General features: G+C 37.5%; 1 protein-coding gene across 1 annotated transcript; it reads right to left on the bottom strand.

Annotated features, from left to right (window-relative positions):
* Positions 1-762: 762 nt before the first annotated feature.
* On the bottom strand, positions 763-13932 carry arrb1 (arrestin, beta 1; the record flags this gene model as incomplete). The annotated part of the gene is made up of 15 exons (XM_053687522.1): positions 763-2112; positions 2846-2897; positions 3637-3707; positions 4367-4390; positions 5787-5870; positions 5977-6114; positions 6432-6504; positions 6593-6677; positions 7368-7503; positions 8784-8851; positions 8938-8997; positions 9436-9632; positions 9778-9822; positions 10037-10097; positions 13885-13932. Coding segments are annotated over 15 exons (1254 nt in total), but the record flags the coding sequence as incomplete, so codon positions are not given.
* Between the last annotated feature and the right edge of the window lie 12611 nt (positions 13933-26543).

The raw sequence follows: 26543 nt of genomic DNA, 5'->3' as shown, positions 1-26543 counted from the left end.
GGAGTTGCAATGATCATAAGAACAGTGAGGAATCAGCCCAGAACTACACGGGAGGATCTTGTCAATGATCTCAAGGCAGCTGGGACCATAGTCACCAAGAAAACAATTGGTAACACACTACGCCGTGAAGGACTGAAATCCTGCAGCACCCGCAAGGTCCCCCTGCTCAAGAAAGCACATATACATGCCCATCTGAAGTTTGACAATGAACATCTGAATGATTCAGAGGACAACTGGGTGAAAGTGTTGTGGTCAGATGAGACCAAAATGGAGCTCTTTGGCATCAACTCAACTCGCCATGTTTGGAGGAGTAGGAATGCTGCCTATGACCCCAAGAACACCATTCCCACCATCAAACATGGAGGTGCAAACATTATGCTTTTGGGGTGTTTTACTGCTAAGGGGACAGGACAACTTCACCGCATCAAAGGGACGATGGACGGGGTCATGTACCGTCAAATCCTGGGTGAGAACCTCCTTCCCTCAGCCAGGGCATTGAAAATGGGTCGTGGATGGGTATTCCAGCATGACAATGACCCAAAACACACGGCCAAGGCAACAAAGGAGTGGCTCAAGAAGAAGCACATTAAGGTCCTGGAGTGGCCTAGCCAGTCTCCAGACCTTAATCCCATAGAAAATCTGTGGAGGGAGCTGAAGGTTCGAGTTGCCAAACGTCAGCCTCGAAACCTTAATGACTTGGAGAAGATCTGCAAAGAGGAGTGGGACAAAATCCCTCCTGAGATGTGTGCAAACCTGGTGGCCAACTACAAGAAACATCTGACCTCTGTAAGGGTTTTGCCACCAAGTACTAAGTCATGTTTTGCAGAGGGGTCAAATACATATTTCCCTCATTAAAATGCAAATCAATTTATAACATTTTTGACATGCGTTTTTCTGGATTTTTTTGTTGTTATTCTGTCTCTCACTGTTCAAATAAATCTACCATTAAAATTATAGACTGATCATTTCTTTGTCAGTGGGCAAACGTACAAAATCAGCAGGGGATCAAATACTTTTTTCCCTCACTGTATTTAATTATAGAGATTGAGGCAGTTAGCACGGTGCAAATCACATTTCTACATATCTCAAAATTGGTGACGTAATGTTGGATTCCTTTTTAGTTATTCCTGCATTTCCATATCTAGAGTATTGTTTTGTTTTTTTAAAGCAACTTGCTCATTTTGTTTTCAGCATAGCACACATTATTTGTGTTTACACTCTACTCTGATGCACAGTAATGTTATTAAATCTGTTTAATTATATTAGTAGTTGTAATTACATTAAATAAAGTTCTGAAAAAATAGTACTTTCCCCCCCCCTAAAAAGAATTTTGCTTTTTTGTTATGTATCCTTTATAGTCCTATCTACAAGTGTCCCCTAAATCATTCAAGATGACTTCCCATGGCAAAAGTGGCACTGCATCAGTGCTCACTAATACTCGACTTTTATACTCAACTTCAGTAATTGTTCAGTAATTGACTTTGTTCATTAATGAATGGAGGACTGTCCATTAAACCAAGACAACCTGTCTGTGGTCATAGTAATTATCTTTTAAAGTATCTTTAAAGTAATTAACAATTCTTCTTCTTTACAGATTGTTCAGGACAGAAATCATATTGGTTGAGTTACGGTCTCAAATATTTTTCCTCTTCTATTGGAAAAAAGAACAGGAAAAAAATAACAACAAAGGCGTGCTATTATTGAAGGTCAACCATGATCAAATGCTATATCTTACTGTATCTTACCAAAATGCCATGTAGGCACCCTGTAGAAAGCCAGTGAATTAATTTCACCTACTAAATGCTTATTTAAGGAGGTAATGTTTTTCAACACTTTTACATTTTACACCCATTAGGATGGAGAAAACGTATGTAAACAGGAGCACAACAACTGCACCACAGTGATGTGTGTTAAAGGGTGTCACAAACGTCTGTTTGTCTTTACAGGGGTTTCAGTGGATCCCATAAGGTGTAATAAAGTAAAACATTTGCTTTCTTCATCTATCTGTCATTCAGCTTAGGTGAGTCTGTACCTTCCTCCTCCTCTTCTTTGTCATCCTTTGCTCCAATAAGTCGTTGCCTTGCAAAATCTTCAAAAATGATATCATCATCACTAGAAACAAATGGAGAAATAAAGAGAATTTTACCAGATACACTTTTTCCACAGAATTTAGTTTTATTCAATAAGTTTAACACAAAACAAATGTTCAAGCACATATCTCCACTCAAATTCACCTGATTATTAATGGGACTCAGCTTGATATCACACTACCTTTTAAATAATACAGACTCTCAGTTATTTTGAAAAGTTTTGCAAATTTGTTTTGTGAGGTTATCCGGTGCATATATACTCCATTGGTTTGAACATGATTAAAATTCCAAGCCATATAGTATATTTTTATAGTCTTAATGTGTCAGTGTCCACTATTTTCAGAAATATGGGCATTTTTGTGGTGTTGATGCAACAACCTGCCTTTAAATTATAACTGTGCTTTTTCAGGTGTTATCTCTGCCTGCTACTAGTCAGATTCAAGCTATAGATTAAAAAAGATATTTGAAAAGACCTGAAAAAAAATACTTCTGGCTTTTATTTGTACAAGAAAATGTTGTGTTGCTTATGATAGCATATGTTAGGACAGTGTTATCTAAAGATAATCTCCAGAACTGTGAATGTGATTCTGTAATGATTTAAAAGGACAAATAGAAAACCTGATGTACCTTTACTATAAGTAATCACTGCAATATAAATCAATCCTTTGGAGTGAGTTTTGTATAACTGGACAATCTTAAATTTAGGAAATACCACTGGCAATTTGTAAAAATTAAATTTAAAAAAAATTGCTTACTTTGTGTCAAACTCGATCAGGTTTGTGTCAATGGGTGCATCATTTTCTAGTGCTTACACAGAAAAAGAACAAAGGGTATAGGGAAGGGTAAAACAGAGAAGTAAACAAGTAAAACACTACTGGGTAGCACATGAGTAGTTAAATACATTTCTTCACTAGACAAAATGAAGCACAACAAGAGAAAATAACTACTAGTGACTACTAATCAGTTAAAACGGTAACTATTAAACTAATATCTGTTATTTATCTGGTTGTCATTGTTAGCATTGATTTATGTTATCTTAGCCACTAATATGAGGGACTTCTCAGCCCACTGCATATGTCGCTCAGGCACCATGCAGGGGATAATCCATACAAGAACCTGTTACACTAATATTTAACCAAGCTATATTGTTGAGAACCAATTCCCTGGATGAAGACAGAAATTCAGTTATTCTAACTGCATATCAGACTAATCATGTTCTTTAAAGTAGCAGCACAACAGACAAAAAATGTATGTTTTTGTATGTATGTTTATAAAGATATTTTTGAGAATTTTACTGGTGTTAACATACAAAACTTGGAATTGATATACACAGTGTCCCAAAAGTCACCATGCATAAGGGAGATTAACACTTTTTAGCAAAATGTAACAAATTTACATTTTTACATTTACATTTTAGGTGTAATTTACGTCACATCCTCTACATGATTGTCATTTCTTTATAAACACACACAGAGTTGTCTCTCCCATGTTAACTTCAATAAACAAGCTTTGGCAGGCAATTAAAAGAATTAGTTTAAACACACACCTTCTTTGTAGATGAATTCTTCTACTGGTTTAGGATGCATTAACATGAAGGGTAGCTCTACTGCAACATCACTGGGGGGAAAAACAGTGTGAACAATAAGATGTTCAGCAAAAGATAGATAACAGTCTACAGTATGAATGTACAAATGCTACAACAGACATGCTGCATTGCAGTTTAATTTGCCTTTTAGTATTAATATTTAAATATACTTGGTAAGTATTCAGCTTTTGTTATATTGTTTTTTGTTCTCTCTGAACAGTAAAATTAATTTTCTATGCATATATATATATATATATATATATATATATATATATATATATATATATATATATATATATATATATATATATATATATATATGTGTGTGTGTGTGTGTGTGTGTGTGTGTGTCCATTTGTGTCAGTTTCAACCAAGCAGTATAAAATCATAATTAGAAGAATAAAATTGTTCCGCTGTACACTCAGGCACTGAAGATTAATAATAAAGCCTATTATAGTGCACATAATCATTTATTTATTATATATTTTTGTACTATATTACTTTGTTTTTTTTTTTAATTACCTATTTATCAGCTACTATCATGTAGCATCTTTGCTTCTACAAACACACAAACTCTCTCTCTCTCTCTCTCTCTCTCTCTCTCTCTCACACACACACACACACACACACACACACACACACAGAAAAGAGAAAGAGAGTGTAAAGGTGACTCGCATCAAGTTTGCTGTACCTGGAGGCAAGATCTCCCAAGAGCCTGTGAAGAATAAAACAAACTTAGTGTTTTCATGGAGTTGAGGAAATAAAGTCAAGATGCCACATTTTTTCCAGTTGTTTCTGGATCATTCTTATTATTCATAAATCGGCAATGTCTAAGTAGTGTGCGTTTATGTGCACCTTGGGTGTCAGTAATTCTAATGAACGAAATAATTTAATAATTTTATAACTAACACATTCAGTACTTGCACTTACCCTACCTGGTGCTTAATGGTGATAGATTAATACTGAAATTGCTTGCAATATTATTTAGACCTCAGTGCCCCCATTAACTATGGACTTAAGCATTATTCAGATATGTGCATGGGGGTTGTGACAGATTTTTTTGTTGTTTATCACTATGGTCAATTGGAGAGTTCATGAATTGCATGTGTTGTATATCAGAATGCAATGTCTGCTTTTTGGGGAGTGGAAATCAAATAGTCTTGTTATTTCCACTGTGTATTAATAAACCTGCCAAACTATCTGCTCTGGCAGATGAGTGTGTGCCCTGTGTCCAGTGGGATCTCTCAAGCACTAAGTGGAAATGATTATCAGATGGTGGGTCACGGACTAGTTGTTTTTGTGTTTTATGGAGCTTCCATTAAATGATAAATGGGTGCACTCTATGGCTACCCGTTTCTGAAGTGGTGACAGTAAGCTCACTTTTTACCTTCACCAGATTTTACCAATCGATCACACCACATCACCCCACATGTACTCTGTGGTAAGTTTGAGTGTTCCCAAGCATCAAACGCTAACAGTATCAGTATTATGAGTGCAAACATGCCAACTTTTATGAATTTTGTGTAGGAACTCCACAATTTAAAACCAGAATACACTTAAAAATCAAGCAAAAAGGGCAGGCGTACATTGAAAATGTACTGCATTTTTATAGATTATAAATAAACTTCTCTGGTCAAGTACTGTATTAATATATAGGCCTATATCAAATGTATACTTGCATTCAGGCTAGACCATTATCTGAAAGTTTGTTTGTTTTTTGTTTGTTTTTTAAATATGCGTGTACAACTGGGAGTCATCCTCTATACATAAAGAAACATAGAGAAATGATCTGCATCAATTGCACAAGCAAAGTTTTTCTGAAGCTGTAGGTAGTTTTCAGGGCTACACATGGCTACAGGTACAATGCACTCCCTGAATTCATATAAAACTGGAATATAATTCTTATAATATGAATATTGTTTTAAAACAGGGAAAATATCTTCATTATAAATATTATTTATATACGTGTAAATATATTTTTTTTATTTTTTATTAACACATCTTGATTTTTAGGATTCACCTAGAAGTATAAGAATCATACAGTAGCAAATCAAACAAAAAATTTAATCACTTAACTGAAGCAACTAAATTGAATCTAGGTTCAAACTTACCCACCACGAGACACCACCAGTTTCACTTTGACTTTATAAGACACAATTATACCCAGAATTTCTTTACTGGCTCCTTCTCGTAACCTTCAGGATAAAACAATGAAGCCAATAGTGAAAGAGAACATTGCAATTGCTGCCACTTACCACAAGTAATGATAATATTGACTTCTTATATTAGAAGAGTACTTACAGTGTACTTGAGGCTAAATTTGTGTCTTCATGTTTGAGCTTTCCATCTAGAGCTAAGCCACGTTTCTCTCGGTTGTTGGCAAGAAATGGGGTGAGAGTATATACCTTACAGAATGTTGCACTTGGAGCCACAATGTCACTAAACAAACACAGTAACATGAAATTAGATACACATACATACAAACATACATACATACACTATATATATAGATAGATAGATAGATAGATAGATAGATAGATAGATAGATAGATAGATAGATAGATAATGTGTGTGTGTGTATATATATATATATACATACATACATACATACATACATACATACATACATACATACACATACACACACACACACACACACACACACACACACACACACACACACACACACACACACACATAAATATCTGTTGCTGTAATTGCTGTATTGCTTCATCATATGTGTACTGCATACATACTCAGATTCCTCCATTGCCACTGGACATTTGTACTGAGCAGTGTTGAAGAGACAAATATCAGCATATTGACGCACTATAATTGTTTAAAAAGAAAGATAATTAAATGAATGTATTGTCAAATGAATAGTCTGTCTAACATTCTAAGGTGTATTTATACAAACCTGAGATCTTCATTTTCTTCACAGTCTTGTTTGTGTTGTTTGTGACGTGAACATTTACATTAATTGGTTCACCATGGTAGTAGATCTAAAGAAACAGAAGCAAATATAAGGTCAAACACTAATCACAGTTTTAATTCAATTTTAAAGTAAGATTTGTTTCTAAGTCGTTTAAATTAAAAATAAAAATAAAAAACTGAAAAAGCTACTCTAAATTGTCTCCAAACTCTCTACGTTATTTTGTAGCTTTGTAATTGGAACTAAAGCTAAAAAGCTAAAATTCAAGTTTAACTTGTGCCTTATGCTTTGTGCCTGCAGTATTTTGTAGCACACTAATTCAACCACTAGATGGCGCTTATATACTATTTATCTCAAATCCACCTCCCTACACGTGATTGTTTTTTAGGCTAAGAGTCCTGTAAGAGAATTTCTCCTACCAGCACAGGTCTGTGATTTAACTGATGTAACCACCCTTTGAAACATCACAATGAAATAATAGTTATGAATGTGGTGTACCACAGGAGAGAAAACAAAAATTCTCCAATACCTAGGAGGGTTAGGAGTAGGTCTGAAACTATTGCCTTAAGACTTGCTATTCTACCTATCTCTGATTAATTTGGAGAAGTGTCACTTATTTTTCCAGGAAGAAGAACATGCTGGTTTATGTCATTTTTATTTTAAACTGCTATTGAAAAGCAAGCGTAAACCTTATGTCTCAGGTACATCTACAGCATTAAGAATACTAGTTTTCGACTGTCTGTTTAAGGAATTTGCTGACCTCTTTGTCCAGCGAGGCCTCTAGGTGTAAGGGTTTATCTGACATGAGAAACTGTCTTGTTGTCTCTGCCATTGGTTGTGGACCCGGCTTTTCTGGAGCATACTGCACTTTTCTGATGATTAGGCGCACCGAGTTCCTATGCCAAGAAAGAGTATTTATTTATTATATATTCCTTTTTACAGAAGCAAAACAGTGGCAATAAATTACTAGTTAGGTAACATAGTGGTTTAGTATAAGGAACTGTATATAGCAAAGGTTTTCTTTGTGGCCTGGCTCAAAAACATGGTTAGATCGAATGCACCATAACACATGACCTGCAGTGTGGTTATACAAGAATAATCCAATCCATGCTGGAGTGATATGGCCTGATGAGTCGTGAAATCCCCCAAGGGGATTATTTTCATATAGCCACATGGTCTGGAGTGTGTTATTTTGCTTATACCATAGTCATTTGCCAGTGATTACAATGCTTAATCTATTAATGAATGACACTTTGTGCATTTTAACAGTTTTTAGTTAGATTTAATGATATGGAACAATACTAGTTAGTTCCTGTTATCCATTACATTATAATAACGTTAAACATGGTTCTTCCCACACCAGCCTCTCCTTTTCTCTCTCTCTCCCTCTCTCTAATCATTTTACCCAGAAACTGGAAAGCATAAACTCCTCTGTCCTGCACACTTTCCCATACATTCATAGGAGAAGACTCAGAGCTGTTATCTTGGAAAAGGGAGGTAGTACAATGTATTGACTAAAAGGTTGCCAATAATTGTTGCCCATCTATATTTAACAAAGATATTTTTTAAATAAAATTGTGTTTTGTTTGCAATTGTTTGATATCCATGACAGCAGAGTATTTTTGTGAATTTTCTAAACGAAACATCACAAGGTTATAAAAAAAATTTTTAATTTTTTTTTTTACCAAGGGTGCCTATATTAGTAGACCGCACTGAATTTTCATCTATGGTCTCTTTATTGTTCAAGGTAACTGTCCTCTGGGGTTCCAGTTTGTGAAGAGTGCCTGGACCCCGCAGATTGCCACTAATGGATGATATTATTGTTGTTGTTGTTGTTGTTGTTGTTGTTGTTGTTATTGTTGTTGTTAATAATAATAATAACAATAACAATACTACTACTAATAATAATAATAATAATAATAATTATTATTATTATTATTATTATTATTATTATTATTATTATTATTATTATATCAGTTGCTGTTAATGGACTACTGAAAGTCAGGGATGCTGCAGCATCCTCAGCACCCCCATTTCCCCTTGATTGCACATCACGATAATTTGGTAGAATGGGCATATATCTTAGTGTCGCTTGTTTACCAAACTCTTGTCTGCTAAAATGTATTCATGTTTAATTTTTTTAAATAATGGAATGCACCAAACAAAAGTGCTGTACCTTTTGTGAATTTTCTCCTCAACGTTTTCAGCACAAAAAGCCTTCACTTCAAAGTCAACACCACATGCCTTTTCAGATGTGAGAAAAACAGAAGAAATTATTCCATTATTCCATAATTACTCCATTATTTTTGTTTATGATACAGAAAGTATACCTTCCCAGTATCTTCTGGTCCAGGTTGCAATGTGACAGAACAGGGTAAATTTGGAGGTATCTATTAGAAAATATTTGAGTTCCATTACATTATAGTGTTAAAAGGTTGAACTATTGATTAAATGTTACTCACATTCTAAAACTAGCAAATTTGCAAGAGTTCAAACAAACCAAACATGTTTTAAAATATGTATTAAAACAAAAATGTTATGGGGTGTATTCAGATATATTCAGTTATGCATGTTTAGTGTGGATTTAATACCAAAATTGTGCACATCAATATTGAGACCTCAGATGTAACACTAGACTTAAAAGCTGCTCAGAAGCTACACAAGAATTGGAGTTTGTTTAAAACAGTGTGTGAACTCTGATCTGAACTTAACAATTAAAAGCAAGCACTTGCTTTAAAGACACTTCTTCAAAATTAATCTTCTGCTTTGTAAATGTATAATATCATGAATAGTATCTGTAATTAATGGCACAGCAGCAAGGAATTAACCTCAAAGGTGAAGGGATAGGCATGTTCTCCAAGCTTTTTAATCAGCCGCTCCTGTAGACGTGTCAGGTTTTTCTTCTCCTCAGACACAGGAGGGAATGCCTGTATATTGGCCACAAAGAGGTCCTTTCGAAATGTCAACCCAAGAACATCTAAGTCTTCTCGCCCATAGCGGAAAGCACATGTCAGCGTTATAAACACTGTAGATAAATGACAAGAAGCCAGAGACAAAAGTACTCTACCTGCTCAAATACTAACATAAAATAGAAAAACTCCTATTAATAAGGTACGAACGTGCTGAAAATAATATACTGGCCATAAGGTTTCATAAAGACATTTACTCACCTTTCCTCTCCTTTAAGTATTCTGGATCAATTAAAACCACTCCATCTACAAAATGAAGGTGGGAAATGAGTTATAGGTCCAAAGGGCAGACAATAGTTTCAGGCTCAAATGCGTAGCCAATTAGCAGATGGAATACATCAAACTTTTTTTGTTTTGTTTTTAATAAGTTAATATTTCAACATTTAACACAGCTCATTAAAAACAAAGGATAGTTATTTTAAAAAAAATTTATAATAAGTAAATAAAATAAAAGGCATACCAACAGGCTCTACTATGTCCACATGGTCAACAAAGTCCCTCTTGCCAAGATACACAGTTAGCTTAAAAAGATAAAATTGATACAAAATTGGGGTTTCAACACAATATTACATTTTAATTTATGTTAAACATAATACATATGGAGAAATGTAACATTATTACACTTACAATAATAGTACTGCCCCAGAGTGGCAACGCTACATCCTGGAGCAGAATCGAGCAATAGCTGTACAGCGGGACCATATATCGCGTTTAACCGAGCAAGTGGTTCGCCTGTGCCCTTCCAGGCTTCCGACCACAACCCCGCCTGCCCCGCCCACGTACATTCCGCCTCTATCGCCAGCGTATGCTCAACCAGCGCCGGCTGCGCACTTTCTGCCTCTACCTACACCGGAGAGATATGCTGGAGTGCCGGAACGATGTAAGGATTTCCTGCTACAGTGCTTGCTGTTTTTTTAGAGCTACCCTGACATGCGGGAAGTCCATAAAGTCACACACTTCATGGAGCCCCTCACTGGACGCGCCCTGGCATGCGCTACGGCAGAGTGGAGTCTTTTGTGCTTTCAGCGCTAATCGACTCAGGAACTTCATAGATCAGAAGACGGCGCAGAACCTCGACCTCCCCGTATGTGCCTTGCTCCAACCACGTCAAATCCAGTCCATAGACGGGTCCCCCATAGGGAGGGGAGTCATATCCCGCTGCCACTAAGACCGCAAGTTAGTGCCCTCCACCACAAAACCATCGTACTGTACATCACAGTCTCTGCCCGGCACCCCGTTATTCTAGGCCTACCTTGGCTGGAGCTTCATAACCCCCAGGTCTCTTGGATGGACAAGCAGGTTACCCAATGGTTCCCGTACTGCCTGAGCAACTGCCTAAATGGCCCCGCGGTCCACTTGGCTGCCACGACAGTGGAGAGCCCCATGTCTCGTGTTCTAGTCACGGTCCCTCCGAAAATCGTGACCTCAGCGAGGTATTCAGCAAGGAGAAAGTAAGCGGTTTACCACCACACCGACCCTACGACTGTGCCATTGACCTCCTTCCCGGAGCCAGTCCACCTCGGGGTCATGTATACCCTCTCTCCCAAGCTGAACACTGAGCCATGGAGGAATACATTCAGGAAGCCCTCCAACAAGGGTACATTAGACCCTCCACATCCCCCACGTCTGCCGGGTTCTTCTTCGTGGAAAAGAAAGGAGGGGTCCTATGACTGTGTATGGACTACCGGGGCCTAAACCAAGTGACAGTCAAGTACCGTTATCCCCTGCCACTAGTTCCCGCAGCCCTTGAACAGATAAATCCGTGACCATTTTCACGAAGCTGGACCTGCGTAGTGCGTACAACCTGGTCCGCATCCGGGAAGGGGATGAGTGGAAGACGGCTTTTAGCACCACCTCTGGGCACTACAAATACTCGGTTATGCCGTATGGGCTCGCTAACACCCCGTCAGTGTTCCAGAATCTAATTAATGACGTCCTGAGAGACATGTTGTGGAGGAGCGTCATCGCATACATCGACTACATGCTTGTGAATTCGGTGTCCCTGGAAGAGCATATCGACCATGTCCGGCAGGTGTTGCACCGGCTGTTGCAACATCAACTTTATGTAAAGGCCGAGAAGTGTGAGTTCCACCAACACACGATTTCCTTCCTAGGATACATCATTAGCCATAAGGGGGTCACCATGGACCAGCGCAAGATCCAAGCGGTGGTGGAGTGGCCCACACCCTGAACCATCAGGGAGTTGCAACGGTTCCTTGGCTTCACAAGCTTTTACCGACGGTTCATTCGAGACTTCAGTAAGATGGCACAACCCCTGACATCCCTCCTGCGTGGCAAGCCCAGGCAGCTCCTTTGGACACCAAACGCCCAGGAGGCACTGGACAAGCTCAAGTGGGTCTTCACCACGGCCCCCATCTTTAGACACCCAGATCCCTCCAGACCCTTCGTCGTGGAGGTTGATGCTTCTTTGGCAGGTGTAGGGGCCAATCTCTCTCAGAGACTTGGAGATAAACCCAAGCTGCACCCCATAGTGTTCTTCTCCCACAAGTTGTCGCCAGTGGAAGGCAATTATGATGTGGGGAACCGAGAACTCCTGGCAGTTAAACTGGCCCTGGAGGAGTGGAGGCACTGGTTGGAGGGTGCCACCCACCCATTCATTATCTATACAGACCATAAGAACCTGGAGTACCTGAGGACAGCTAAACGTCTCAGGCCTTAGCACGCTTCTCCAGGCAGCATGATCTCATCACTGACTTCATCACTAACTTGCACAGGGGAACACCACGATACTAGTGATCATCAATCCTTTTTCAAAGTCCCTGCACCTCATTCCACTGCCCGCCATCCTGTCTGCCTTTGCCACGGCCGAGCTGCTATTCCAACATGTGTTCAGATACTTCGGTATCCCAGAAGAGATCGTGAGTGACAGGGGGCCGCAGTTCACGTCTCGAGTCTAGGCCAGCTTCATGGAGAAGATGGGTGTCACTGTTAATCTCACCTCCGGTTACCACCCCCAGGCAAACGGACAGGTAGAACAGGCTAACCAAGAAGTCGCTAGATTCCTCTGAACCTTTTGTGCCACCAACCCGGAGGACTGGGGCCAATTCCTCTCCTGGGTGGAGTACACACAGAACTCCCTGCGACACTCCGCAACGCAGCTCACCCCCTTCCAGTGTGTCTTGGGCTACCAGCCGAATTTATTTCCCTGGAACGCCAACCCCACCAACTCGCCAGTGGTGGATGAATGGTTCCACCGGAGTGAGCAGGTCTGGGAACACGCACATCAACATTTGGTGCAGGCCTCCCGCACCACCAAACAAAAGGCGGACTGTTGTCGGAGGGATCATCCCAACTATCGACCCGGGGACAGGGTGTGGCTTTCCACGAGAGACCTAAAACAGCCACTCCCAGGCAGGAAACTTACCCCCAGGTATATTGGCCCCTTTCAAATCCAGAAACAAATTAACGAGGTCACGTACCACCTGCACTTGCCCAAGCACAGCTGCATCACCCCGTCATTCCATGTCTCTCTCCTTAAGCCAGTGATACTCGGTCCCTTGGCTATGGCGGTGCCAGGTGACTCCCCACTGGAACCGCTAGAGATTGAAGGCCGCCCAGCCTACCACATCCACAACATCCTAAATTACAGACTTAGGAGAGGTAAACTCGAGTATCTGGTGGACTGGGAGGGGTATGGCCCAGAGAAGCAGTGCTGGATCCTGTCCCAGGACATTCTGGAGCCAAACCTGCACAGGGACTTCCATGATGCCCACCCAGCTAAACCGAGACCACGCAGGAGAGGTAGGCCTCCGAAGGATTCGGCTCCTGGAGTGAGCCCTTTGGGGGGGAGCTCTGTCACGTCGCGGCGAACTCGCAACTACAGTTCCTAGAAGGCAGTGCCAACTACAAACGAACTACACTTCCTGGCCATGTTCACCAAGCCTTTGTCTGTGTTTCAGAATTGTACGGTTTTTGGATTTATCGCTTGTATTTGGATTACATTTCCCTGCCTAGCCCAGTCTGGATTGTTCGCCCGATCACCTGACCTACTGCTGTCTTCCATGTTTCATCTTCCGCCTGATCCTCGCACTCTAGTCCTGTGCATCCGCACTTGCCTCCAACAATGTATCGTAACAAATTTTAAGACGTTTCTGTTATAGATATGGAAAATAAAAGTGTGGTGAATTTATATGTGGTAAATTATGCCATTACTGTATGTTGCATAATGTCCTATTTCAACAACAACAAAAACTTATAAATATCACTTGTTCAATAAATAATCACTTTGATTCATGCATGTAAGAGATTTTACACTTATGTCAATGGGAATAACAGACTCTAAATTACCTTTCCATTTGGACTTGCCTTTTTGAATACCCTGTGTGAAGAGAAAAAAGCAGTTTAGAAATGCTTAGCAATGTTCTTTTGCATCTAAAAACCAGACAACACACAGCAGATTTATAAATTTGAGGAATGTGTAAAGGACATTAGACGTTGGATGCTTATTAATTTCCTCTTACTTAATTCTGACAAGACATAAGTATTTGTACTAGGACCATGTGTAGCTAGAAGTAAGCTTTTTTGATTACATAGTTACTCTGGATGGTCTTTCCGTTTCGTCATGTGCAGCGGTAAAAGACCTTGGTATGGTTATTGACCCCAGTCTTTCATTTGACACTCATGTAGGTAGTATTACTAGGATAGACTTCTTTCATCTCAGAAATATTGCTAAGATAAGAAATATAATGTCACTACATGATGCAGAAATATTAGTTCATGCTTTCATCACCTGTAGGCTAGATTATTGTACTGCCTTACTGTCTGGATGTTCCAGTAGGAGCATAAACAAGCTCCAGTTAGTACAGAATGCAGCTGCAAGAGTCCTTACTAGAACCAGAAAATATGACCGAATCACCCCTATCTTATCCATACTGCACTGGGTCCCAGTGAAATTTCACACTGATTATAAACTACTTACTACTAACCTATAAAGCACTAAACGGTCTCGTGCCAGAGTACCTAAGGGAACTTTGGTCTTCTATAATCTGCCACATCTACTTGGATCAAAAGGTGCAGGCTATTTGTTGGTACCTCGAATAGTGAAGGCTACAGCAGGGGGAAGAGCTTTCTCTTACAAAGCCCCACAGTTATGGAACAGCCTTCCAATTAGTCTTCGGGATTCAGACACAGTCTCAGTGTTTAAGTCTAAAACGTATTTGTTTACTGTTTCACCATGAGTAGACTTTTTCTTTTATGCAAAGTACATAGTCTATCCATCACAGGATAGTAAGCATACCTAATAATCTCTCCCTCTCTTTACCTCCCTCTCCCTCTCTCGTTCCGTCAAGCCACAAATTATTTTATGGAGATGACAGTGATCCTGACCCTTTCTGCACTTCGGACCTGCCTGATCCATCCGGATGCCCTACCGCTGGATTGAGCTCTCATCAACTGGAGGCTACAGCCTGGAGATTGATTAGGATGGCACCGCTTGAAGAACCATCAAATAGTTTTGGACCTCAATTCCACATGGACATAGGACTACGGTTGCTGCGATGGCCTTGGGACTGCAATTACCACATACAATTTTGCACTCAGGTCATCTTTGGTGAACAGTGGACTAGTTCAACAAAGACTTCATTTAAAAACCATAATGAACTTTCTTTTACTTTCACACTATCCGTTGTTACCCAGATGAGGATGGGTTCCCTTCTGAGTCTGGTTCCTCTCAAGGTTTCTTCCTCATATCATCTAAGGGATTAATTCACACACTTAAAACCTGTATCTTGTGTTTATATGTTTCTCTAAAGCTGCTTTAGACAATGTCCATTGTAATAAGTGCTATACAAATAAAATTGAATTTAATTGAATTAAATATAATGCACTGTACAAAAAAAAAAGAAAAGAAAAAAAGAGCATATCAATCGCCACATGCATAAAAGCAGCCAAATAAGCCTATGCACACATAGACATCTCATGTGTGTGTTAAGGTCTATTGTGTATTGGTATTGTGGTGGGAGCTGCAGTTTATAAGTGGCATTGTTAATCTGATATGGTCTCCCTGTAAGTAAGGCAGGCATGTCCATGGATGAATGGTCCAAAGAGATAAGGCATAGCTATGTTTCTATTGAACTTTTTGTAAAGTATCTGACACACAAATTCTTAAATACACTCGGTAAAGGTTTCCTTCCCTTTTTCCATTGCCATATTTCTGACCAGTGAAGGAAAGAGTTTTACACAGCTTCAGCTATACATGTCCCTCAGCCAATGTTTTAGTTTTTACTTTTTGTTTAATTTAAAATTAAATTTCACTCTTATTCCGATTGGGCAACTGGACTAACAGGTGTAAAAACACCCTAAGGGTGCTTACACATATGCAGTGTTTAGGGGTTTTTTTTTTTTTTTTTGCACATATCTAAGATCTTAAAGATTTCATTTAAATCTCTCTAAAATTTACCAACATAGTTTCCTAAAACAACTACTATTTTTCTGCATATTATTTGTATAATAAATAAAATACAAAACAATACATATTACAATGGAAACTCATTTAGCCTTCATTTATAGCCGACAGGCTGACAGGAAAAAAGTCCTAGTCATCAAGCAGTCATTCCAGGTTCAATGATAACATCCTTTATTTTATTTTTTAAAAAGCAAATACCTCTTACAGTGCTGTGAAAAATTCCTTGATTTCCTGATTTCTTCTGTTTTTGTGTGTATCTCATACTAAATCAATTTATATCTTCAAACAAAATACAACATAAAACATAAAAGACACAATACAGTTTTCCTTTCTTTATTTTTTTATTATTGAAGCAAAAAAAAGGTATCCAACACCTATCACCCATTTGAAAATCTAAGTGCTCCTTAAACCCCCTTAAAAATCTGGTTGTGCCTCCTTTAGCAGCAATAACTCAACCAAATCCTTCCGATAACTGGAGAATAATCTTTCAGAGCACTATGGTGGAATTTTGGCCCACTCTTCTTTGCAGAACTGTTTTAGTTCAGCCACACTGGAGGGTTTTCGAGCATGAACTTCCCATTTTGCCATAGCAACTCAATTGGCTCAATTGAGGACTTTGACAAGGCCACTCCAAAACTTTAATTTAGCTTTTTTTGAGCCATTAAGAGGAGCACTTACTCCTATGCTCCTATGCCAAGCTGCATAATCCATTTGCGCTTGAGTTTAAATTTACAGACTGAATACTGGATATTCTCCTTTAAGATTTTCTGGTAGAGAGCTGAATTCATGTTTCCTTCAATTACTGCAAGTTGCCCAGGCCCTGAAGCAACAAAGAATCCCCACACCATCACACTTCCACCACCATGCTTAACCGTAGGTATGATGTTCTTTGTGTGGAATTCTGTGTTTGGTTTACACCAGATGTAACAGGACCCCTGTCTTCCAAACAGTTCCACTTTCGACTCATCAATCCACAGAACAATCTCCCAAAAGAGCCTTAATGTTCTTCTGGGTTAACAGTGGTTTTTGCCTCGCCACTCTTCCATGAATGCCATTTTTGCCCAGTGTCTTTCTGATAGTGAAGTTATGAACAGTGACTTTTATTGATGCAAGATGGACCAGTAGGTGTTGTCCTTGACTCTTTTGTGACTTCCTGGATGAGTAACTGCTGTGCTCTTGCAGGAATTTTGGAAGGTTGGCCACTTTTGGGAAGGTTCACTAGTGTGCTGAGGTTTTCCATTTGGAGATAATGGCCTCATAATTTCTGGAATTTTTTTAAATTTTGGCATAGTGTGTTACTAGGTATGACCTTTTAATCTACTTAACGCTGTTGAAAAATTGTTGAAATATGATTTTTATTTATTTTATTTTTTTTAATGTTATTAAATTACAAAAGAAATGCAATATAGAAGGATTGTTATTAGTGGTCTCGAATAGGCAAAAATAAGGCTCACATCTAGATAAGATAGACATTGCTTGGCACATGACATGACCATACTATAAACATATTTCAGACAACTATTCATGATTCAACATGAGTCAATATTAAATCTTTCAGGGAGTCAAGATCACCATCAGGTAACATCAAAAGAGCACAAATGTTTAAACTTATGTCGTACTTTTGTCAATATCTTGAATCATTTTGGTTGTTCAGACCTCAGACCTTGACACAAAGTGAATGAAATATAGTCGTTTAAGTTCAAACTCTGACTATTAGCATCTATTTCTATAAGTGCCTAATAGCACTCCCATTTGGCAAGTTTGTATTTTTATTATTTATTTATTTTTACAGATTTTGAGGATCCCAATAAGAATGGCCTGCTGTGATGACTTCTGAGCATTTAGACAGATAGAAAACAGGTTTGTCTTTATATCTGCCAAATGTCATTTGACTGGGAATAATATTTCTTGAGATCCTAAACATTGCTTCCCAGATAAGATAGAGTACACTTTAAAAAATAAAATAAAAATTCAGCCAAAATACTTTACAGGCTTTGGTTTTATGTTACACGTGTCAAATAAAAAAGAATGAACAAAATCTGAGACATGCAGCAACAACCTTATCTGAATTGACACGGAATGACCCCAGTATGTATGTGTAACTCAATTCCCTTAATTGAGTTCCGTAAATTGAAACTAAAATGCAATTAGATTGAAGACAATATGCAAGTTCAGAATTAGGAATTTCCTGTTAAGTGTCATGTAATATCAGGGAAGGAACTCTGGACTACAGTTCCCAGCAGCCATTGCACCTCACTGCATCATGGTCACATGACCACCAGCACCTGAAACACATTCATGTTAACGAGCACGTGTATATTAGCCACAGTTTGCACTGCACTCCTTGTCTTGCTTTTGTCCTTCTTTACCATTATCTCTGTAGCTGTGTTTATAGTCTTTGTTTTATGTTTATTCCTAGCCATAGATTTTTTTGCCAGTAGATCTAAGTTCCTGTTTTGTTGTGTTTATATTAAACGTTTCACTTATTCTGCACTTGCATCCACCTCAATATCAATAACGTGACATTAAGGGTCTGAATGCATAACTCAGTGGCTAAGATATCTGACCGTTAACTAACTAGTGCTTACCATAGTTGCTATAATAATTTGTTCAGAAATACATCTTTACACACAAAATGTCTAATTGTATCTAATAACCTAAAAGTAAGACCACTTAGTCATCATTTCAGTCATCCCATGGATGTTAATATAGCAACACTGCCACTCATAAATTTCAAATACATTTTTGATTTATCATCAAACAATAAATAATCATATTTTTTATTAAAATCTGATTGAATATTGGCACAGAAAAGTTTAGTTATGTGATTTGATCTGATTTAATATTATATAAAAGTGTTTGGTGATATCAATTCCATTTAAAATAAAGATTATAAACCGACATCTGTTATTTTACAGAATTACTCTTAAAACTGACAGTTTTAATATTAAAAACAATATTAAAAGTAACAGTCAGTATCTGGTGGCCACCAGTTGCTTTAAGTACTACAGTGCATCTCATCCTCATGGACTGCACCAGATTTGTCAGTTCTTGCTGTGAGATGTTACCCCACTCTTCCACCAAGGCATTTGCAATTTCTCGATCATTTCTGGGGACACACACGGTACTCATGCCTCCCTGCAGCAGGCCTATGGCATGTTCACGCAGGTGAGCAGACACCCTAGGCATATTTCTTCTAGTGTTTTTCAAAGTCAGTAGAAAGGCAAACATTTACACACAACTTTATTAGACCAAACTTTAATAAGACCAATCAACAACCAATCAACAAAGTGTGGATAAATAAAAAGCAATCTTTCTTTGTTTTAGTGCAGCTTGTCACATAGGTGACGATGAAGGTAACAATTCCATAGCCACAAAGTTCAATACTGACTTCTTGACATACATATTATCTGTAAACTGTTATGATTACTGCTTCAGAAGTCAGTGGTTGCAAACTAACTGTTTGAGGACGTAGAAATAAAGATAGCAATGAAAGTAGAATAATAATGTTTATGGCTATATTTAAGCCAATAGGTGCTCAAGTTTACTTATTATTGAATACCTTGGTTTACTTGTATTTGAACAAGAGAGAAGTCTTGTTCAAATACAGACTTGGGGGGAAAAAAATATATAGACTTGGGGAACTGCCAGGTCAGATTGATGAGATATTGACTGTGGCTGCTCCTGACATGGCCAAGCATATGATTCTTTCACTCACTCATCTTTATTGATTATAAAACTACAGACATATGGAATATAACCACTTAGAAGAGTATAGAAATATGTTGTCTTCCAAATAAACAAGAAAATGCATTTTGAATTAGATGACCATGTTCACTATGCAGAAATGGCAGTTAAGTGCTGAGACATTAAAAGACATTATATGATGTGCTAATGTGGATTTGACATGACTAAAAAAACAAGCTTTCATGAAATCCAACCTAAGTGGAACCACAAACCTGAGAAGGCTTTTAAGCCCTTTCAGTGCACTATTTCACTTGGAGTCTTAATAGCCCAGAAGCATGGAGTAAGTGTCTTTAAAGTGTGTATGAATTTTTAAATGAGTGTATGCGCCTGTAGTGCAAAGGTGTCTCTGTTGGGTTCTGTAGCTGAATCAGCTCAATGTGTGCTTGGCATATCATATATTCAGTATCTAGCCTACTAAGAGTATTTTCATTATATAAGTTGTAATGTATGAAATTATTGTGAGAATAAGCAAAAACAATATTAATAGGATATAATTGATCAAATTTAGATCACTGTATTAGTATTATTTGGATGGGTCCCTATGATTGTTGTCTGGAGTGGCATCCCATCCATGGTGTATCCCTGCCTTGCACCTACATTTCCAAGAATGGGCTATGGATCAACCATGACTCTGACAACGTTCTAGTGGTTGTTGGAGATGAATGAGTAATTAAATTCTGTTTGTATGTGCTTTGCATGTGTCCTGCCAAATTGTACCTTTTAGTGTGTTAAAGCAATTGTTTCAGTTACTCATGCAGAACGTATATTTAAAAATTCCCATTCATCACTTGAACTGTTTCCATTTGGGGATTTCAGGTTCAGCACTGCACAGATGTTAACACTGCAGACAAACATCATGACATACTAACCCTTGTTCCATACATTCTTAATGTGAAGTGAAATAATGATACTGGCGTTTACAAAATATAATAACCTATTATATAGTTAGCTGTATGTTGTTGAAATAAATAAATAAATCATTGCTGGTCTTGTAATGGATAATTAAAGACCCTGCATCATCTTAGAGTTTTCCATCATAGATTTCCATCTTGCATTTTCCATACAATACATTTGTCATAATCAGCCACATCACATGGGGCAGTGGTGGCTTAGTGGTTAAGGCTCTGGGTTACTGATTGGAAGGTTGGGGGTTCAAGCACTGCCAAGCTGCCACTGTTGGGCCCTTGAGCAAGGCCCTTAACCCTCTCTGCTCCAGGGCGCCGTATCATGGCTGACCCTGCACTCTGACCCCAGCTTCCTGACAGGCTGGGGTATGCGAAGAAAACAATTTCACTGTGCTTTACTGTATATGTGACCAATAAAGACTTATTATCTAACATTTTTTTTGTATTTTATGATTCAAATACTAATGTACTTTGATATTAAGTCCATCATTGAATTATTACTTTGATTTATATATCTTTAAATTTGTAATAGTTGCCTGTAATTCTCAGGTATTTGCCTCCCAATATTCTGTATCTTGGCTTTGACACATTGCATGTTGCATTTATGAACCCAATTCCTGCATGTAAAAACAATAAAAGTTGATAGATCTGCTCATATTTATTTAGTGCTAAAAAGAAATTAGTATTACAAATTTGAAAGAACACAGCTGTAGTGTTTGAGAAGAAAATTCCATTTCTGTCATTTCTCATTTTAAAGCATCGTTAATTTTTTCTGGTGGTTGCACTGACTTTTAAAAAGAGGCAGAAATAATAAGAGTTTGCCACTCACAGTAGTTATCTGGGAATACACTACAATTAGTGGCAACAATTCTGTAGTTTAGAGTTACAATACTGGCTTTGTCTGTAGTTTTTATAACAGTTTAATGGGATTGAATTAAGCCACGGTTTCTGGTGCAGGTTGGCCTAATACATAAATACTGTAAGCCTTAAAGATAGGACACAATGATCCAGCATTACAGTCACACCTAGTATTGATTAGCAATCTATGTAACATTTTTACACGTCTTATGTTAGTGTAACTTCAATAAATCAAATAAATATAAAGAGATATTTTAGCTCAACTATTACATATTCATTTAGATTTACAGCATATTCATTTAGGTTTACTATTACACTGCAAGTAGCTTGGTATTGAATTTGGGCTGCAACCAAAGGTAGCGATCCATTTAAAACTCTACTTTACAGAAGATGAAGACCAAAATCTTGTTAAAATGTGTTGACCAGTTTCACAAAGCAAAAAAAAAAAAAAAAAAATCAACCAGGATCAAAGGAGAGCATTCAGGGTAAAACACTCTGAGCAAGTGATGCAGGTGTAGCCCTATATTACACTGACTCATAACTGAGTCTCCTGCTTGTACTTGGATAGGAGTAATTTTCCGTGTCACATGACAAATCTAATGACTTCATATTGTCCCATGGGTACATTTATCTCTGGCATGTCACTTCAGACAATCTGTGGAACATTCTCATCTGATAGCATATTCCACAGGATGATGTTTCTAAAAGAATGCTTTTGGGTCATGCATTTAATGACTTGATTTTTTTTAATGTTTTATATGCTTCAGGAGTACTCAATCCATTTTTTAAAAAATAAATATGGATCTATTTGTGTAGGTTGTTTGGTGTGACATCTTGTTTAGAGAGAGGAGAAAAAACATTCTCCCTGAGGAAATCTTATTAGTGGTTTGGACAATGTGCAGGAGCATTTCCTCCATGTGCCTAGCACACTACAATAATGGCTTGATTCCAATCAGTCCTTTCTAGGTGTGTATTAAATGACATCTGGTTTTTAGTGTACTAGCACTTAAATGTTCTTGTCATTTTCCCCCATGTGTAGAAAAAAGGAAATACATTTAATTGGATGTAGTTTAAGTGAGGGGGGTATTTACTTCCACAGTCCAGAGGTTTCATGATTAAAATGAGCTGTGTAACTGCTTGAAGCCATGTTTGTCTGCTGCTTATGTGTGCTGATTTGACGACAAAAAAAAAAAAAAAAAAAAGTTTCAATGAAATGGGCATGAAAAAATCTTTTTAAGAGATTAAACAGCCTCTGATTTCAAAGTCTGTCCACGTCCATGATAGTACTCATCGAATTTCATTCAGGACGATTGCTTTAACTTTTTTATTATTATTATTTTATTTTTCACTTTTAACAAATTTTTTTCACTAGTACAGAAATTTAGAAACAATTAAAAGTTTGGAAATTTAAAAACAATAGTAGAACAGCTACAACAACATAAGCTAATGTCTGTTAATTGTTTACAATTTCTTCTTAAATGTCACACTGTTCAACCCTTTCTCACAGTACACTGACATATAAACAAATTAATTATTTTATTGCCAAAAGTCTGTTATAAGATTAGTCAGGACAGTGTTAGGTTTCTGTTTGTAGAGTATCATGACTGTGTTTAGTTGCTGGTGAGCAGGGCGATGGGAAAGGTGAGCATTGTGAGCCCCCTGCTGGGAAAACAATTCACACCTCTCCACAATAACATTTGTACAGAGATAAAATGAACAGCACAACAAAAGCTTTTTTGATAGTAAAACACTGTGTACGACAGCCACAATAAAAGTACAAAATTTTAACCTAGTAGGCTAGATTTAAAAAGAAATACTTAGGGGAAAACTGCAAATTCTTAAAGCCCTGTGTTTACTTTCATATGAGCCATTAACCACTACTGTGGTTAATTCAATTCAATGGTGAAAACGGACACCCCAAAAACAGGCCAAAAAATTTGGTCTCTGGTAAATAATTAAAACAGGAGGTTAACAAACAGAGAACAAAATGAATACTGCTACAAACAAAGCAATTTCAGCTTTAAACTGTTAAAGAATATAAAAAGGGATCTAAAATAATCACAAACTCAGTATTATAATTTTGGTTATATTCTATCTGCACTTCATCATCCAATCTTAAGTATAATAAATTACAAATTTATTCTTGGTGAAAAGTATAGTCCACGTTACTCATTCAGAAGATTAATCTTCCATCTACCAAAGCTCACCAAGGAACACTTGCATAGACATGAGTTTAAACAAGCCATGAAAGAGATTCTATTTTCTTTTGGGTAATCAAAATGATGGCTTTTTATCGATAGTAAAGTACAGGGAGTAAAAGAATCTAGAAACAGAAACCAGCAAATCTGAAATCTTATTGAAACAGAAGTAATGTTATTAGGATTAATTAACATGTAAAAAAATAAATAAATGAAAATGACATCAAACTGTTCCATTTGTTGTAGTATTTATGGAATGAAAACTACACTATATGGCCAAAGGTTTGTGGATAACTAAACATCTGTGGGTCTTCCCGAAAATGCTGCCAGAAAGTTGGAAGCACACATTTCTGAAGAATGTTCACTTCCCTTCACTGGAACTAAGGGGTCCAAACATGTTCCAGCATGACAATGCCCCTGTGCACAAAACGATGTCCATGAAGACATGGTTTGCCAAGTTTGGAGTGGAAGAGACTCGAGTGGCCTACACAGATCCGACGTCAATCCCCCTGAAGACCTTTGCGATGAATTGGAATTCCCTGGGACTGCACCCCAGGCCTTCTTGTCCAATATCAGTGCCTGATCTCACTAATACTCTTGTGGCTGAATGGGCTGGAATCCCTAAAGTCATGCTCCAAAATCTAGTGGCAAGCCTTCCCAGAAAATTGGAGTTTATTACAACAACAAAGGGAGGACTACATCTGGAATTTGATGTTCAAAAAGCACATGAGGTGTCCACAAACCTTTAGCCATATAGTGTATTTTGTTTAAATGTATAAGTGAGGGTGGGTGATGTTATTAGTTATTATTAAGTTATCAGAATGAAACGCCTAATTAAAGGCAGCTAAATTAAATGCTTATATTAAAGTAAATGCTTAAAGGCTTAATATACTTAAGTAAACCAGTAATTTAAGTAAACCAGTCATTTAAAAACAAGTATAAATAATGTTAACCTGACTATAACAACAATTTCAATAAAACAAGGGAATATGATACAATGTATTTTAAAGTATTTCCTTTAACACAGTGTAACTAGTTTTAAATCTGTGTGAGGAAAGCTAAAGGATAAAAATCTCCAATAGTCTTCCTGAGTCTTGAAGCCTTTTAGTCTGAGGCGTGATGCCATTTTGTAATATGGCTGAGAACTGACTCTGAGGTTGTCCTAATATGTGCACCGTACCTCTAATGATTTCAATAAGTAAAAATATAATGTTACACATTCAGGTAATGTGCCTAACAACTGAATATTTAGATCATTTTCATAAAATAAGTCTGTGTTGTGATATGGATGGGTCCCTGACTGGAAAATGTTTGAAAATCCCTATGCTAAACCATGCAAAAGTACAGTGCTGTGAAAAAGTGATTTATTTTGTTTCTATGTATACTAAAAAGTTTTAGATCTTCAAACGAAATACAACATGAGGTTGTACGTGAATGCAACCTGAGTAAACACACAATACAGTTTTTATTTATTTTATTTTTTTACTGAAGTGAAAAAAAAAATTTAAAAACTAATTGCCACTTTGAACATAAAATCTGGTTGAGCCATCTTTATCAGCAGTAACTCTAGCCAAATGCTTCTGATAACTGGAGATCAGTCTTTCACTTACTCCTAGGACGAGGATTTACTCCTATGCTTTGGATCATAGTTTTGCTGCATAATCCAGTTGCACTTGAGTTTCAACTTAAGGACTGAAGACCAGACATTCTCCTTTAGGATCTTCTGGTAGAGAGCAGAATTCATGTTTCCCTCAATTATTGCAAGTTGCCCAGGCCCTGAATGGCTCTCACTGTGATCCTGTGGAGTTCCAGGGCCTTTGAAACAGCTTTGTAACCCTTCCCAGACTGATGAATTTCAATCACCTTCTTCCTAATTATTTCTGAACTTTCTTTCAACCTTGGCATAGTGTGTTACTGGGTACGACATTTTAACCAACTTCATGGTGTTGAAAACGTTCGATTTAAGTGTTTATTTGATTGAACGGGGTTCACAGTAATCAGGCCTGATTGTGTCTAGTCCAGCTGAACCCCATTATGAATTCAGTTTCATAGATTTGGGGACTTAGTAACTATGGGGACAAATACATTTTTCACATAGGCCCAGTTGGTATTGGACAAAAATTTTGCTTCAGTAAATAACATTATTATTTAAAAACAGTATTTTGTGTTTAATCAGGCTGACTTTGTTTTATCTTAGATTTTGTTTTAATTTCTGAAAGAATTTAGTATGAAATATACACAAAAACAGAAGAAATCAGATACATTTTCACAGCACAGTATCTACATTGTAATAATTTATATTGAAACTGCCTGCAAAAATATATATTTTCTGTGCACATCAATACATGGCAATATAGGGCAATATAGGGCCACTTACTTTCCTTCTTGATAAAATCTAAAGCGTAATGTATTCTCTCTGACTTCCATTTACCTTACCCAACTCACTTCAGTCATAATCACTTTTAGAACCAGAGAACCACATACAATAGCACCACATACAGCTTCAGACAAACTGAAGCTAATTGTGTAAGCCTGACAAACAAACTGAGAACTCTTGATAAAACAGACATAAATTGCCCTTTTAAATGGGATTATGGCCAGCCATTAGAAATAATGTTTCTGTCAAAAACAGGCTAATCAAGCAAGTCAAAATGGACTTAAAAAATAAATCAATAGATGTAAATAAAATGGTTGTGGGAGGGATGCATCTCCCTACCATGTGTTTGGCCACTATGTATTTGTATTCAGGGAGACATTTAACAACCAAATGGATTTCTGATGGAAGGATCCATCACAAGTCACTGGAGGATTCCTCTCCAGCTGTTTCTGATATTT

The sequence above is a fragment of the Ictalurus punctatus genome, chromosome 17, assembly GCF_001660625.3.
Source record: "Ictalurus punctatus breed USDA103 chromosome 17, Coco_2.0, whole genome shotgun sequence".
NCBI lineage: Eukaryota > Metazoa > Chordata > Actinopteri > Siluriformes > Ictaluridae > Ictalurus > Ictalurus punctatus.
This window is presented reverse-complemented; position numbering and strand designations above follow the sequence as displayed.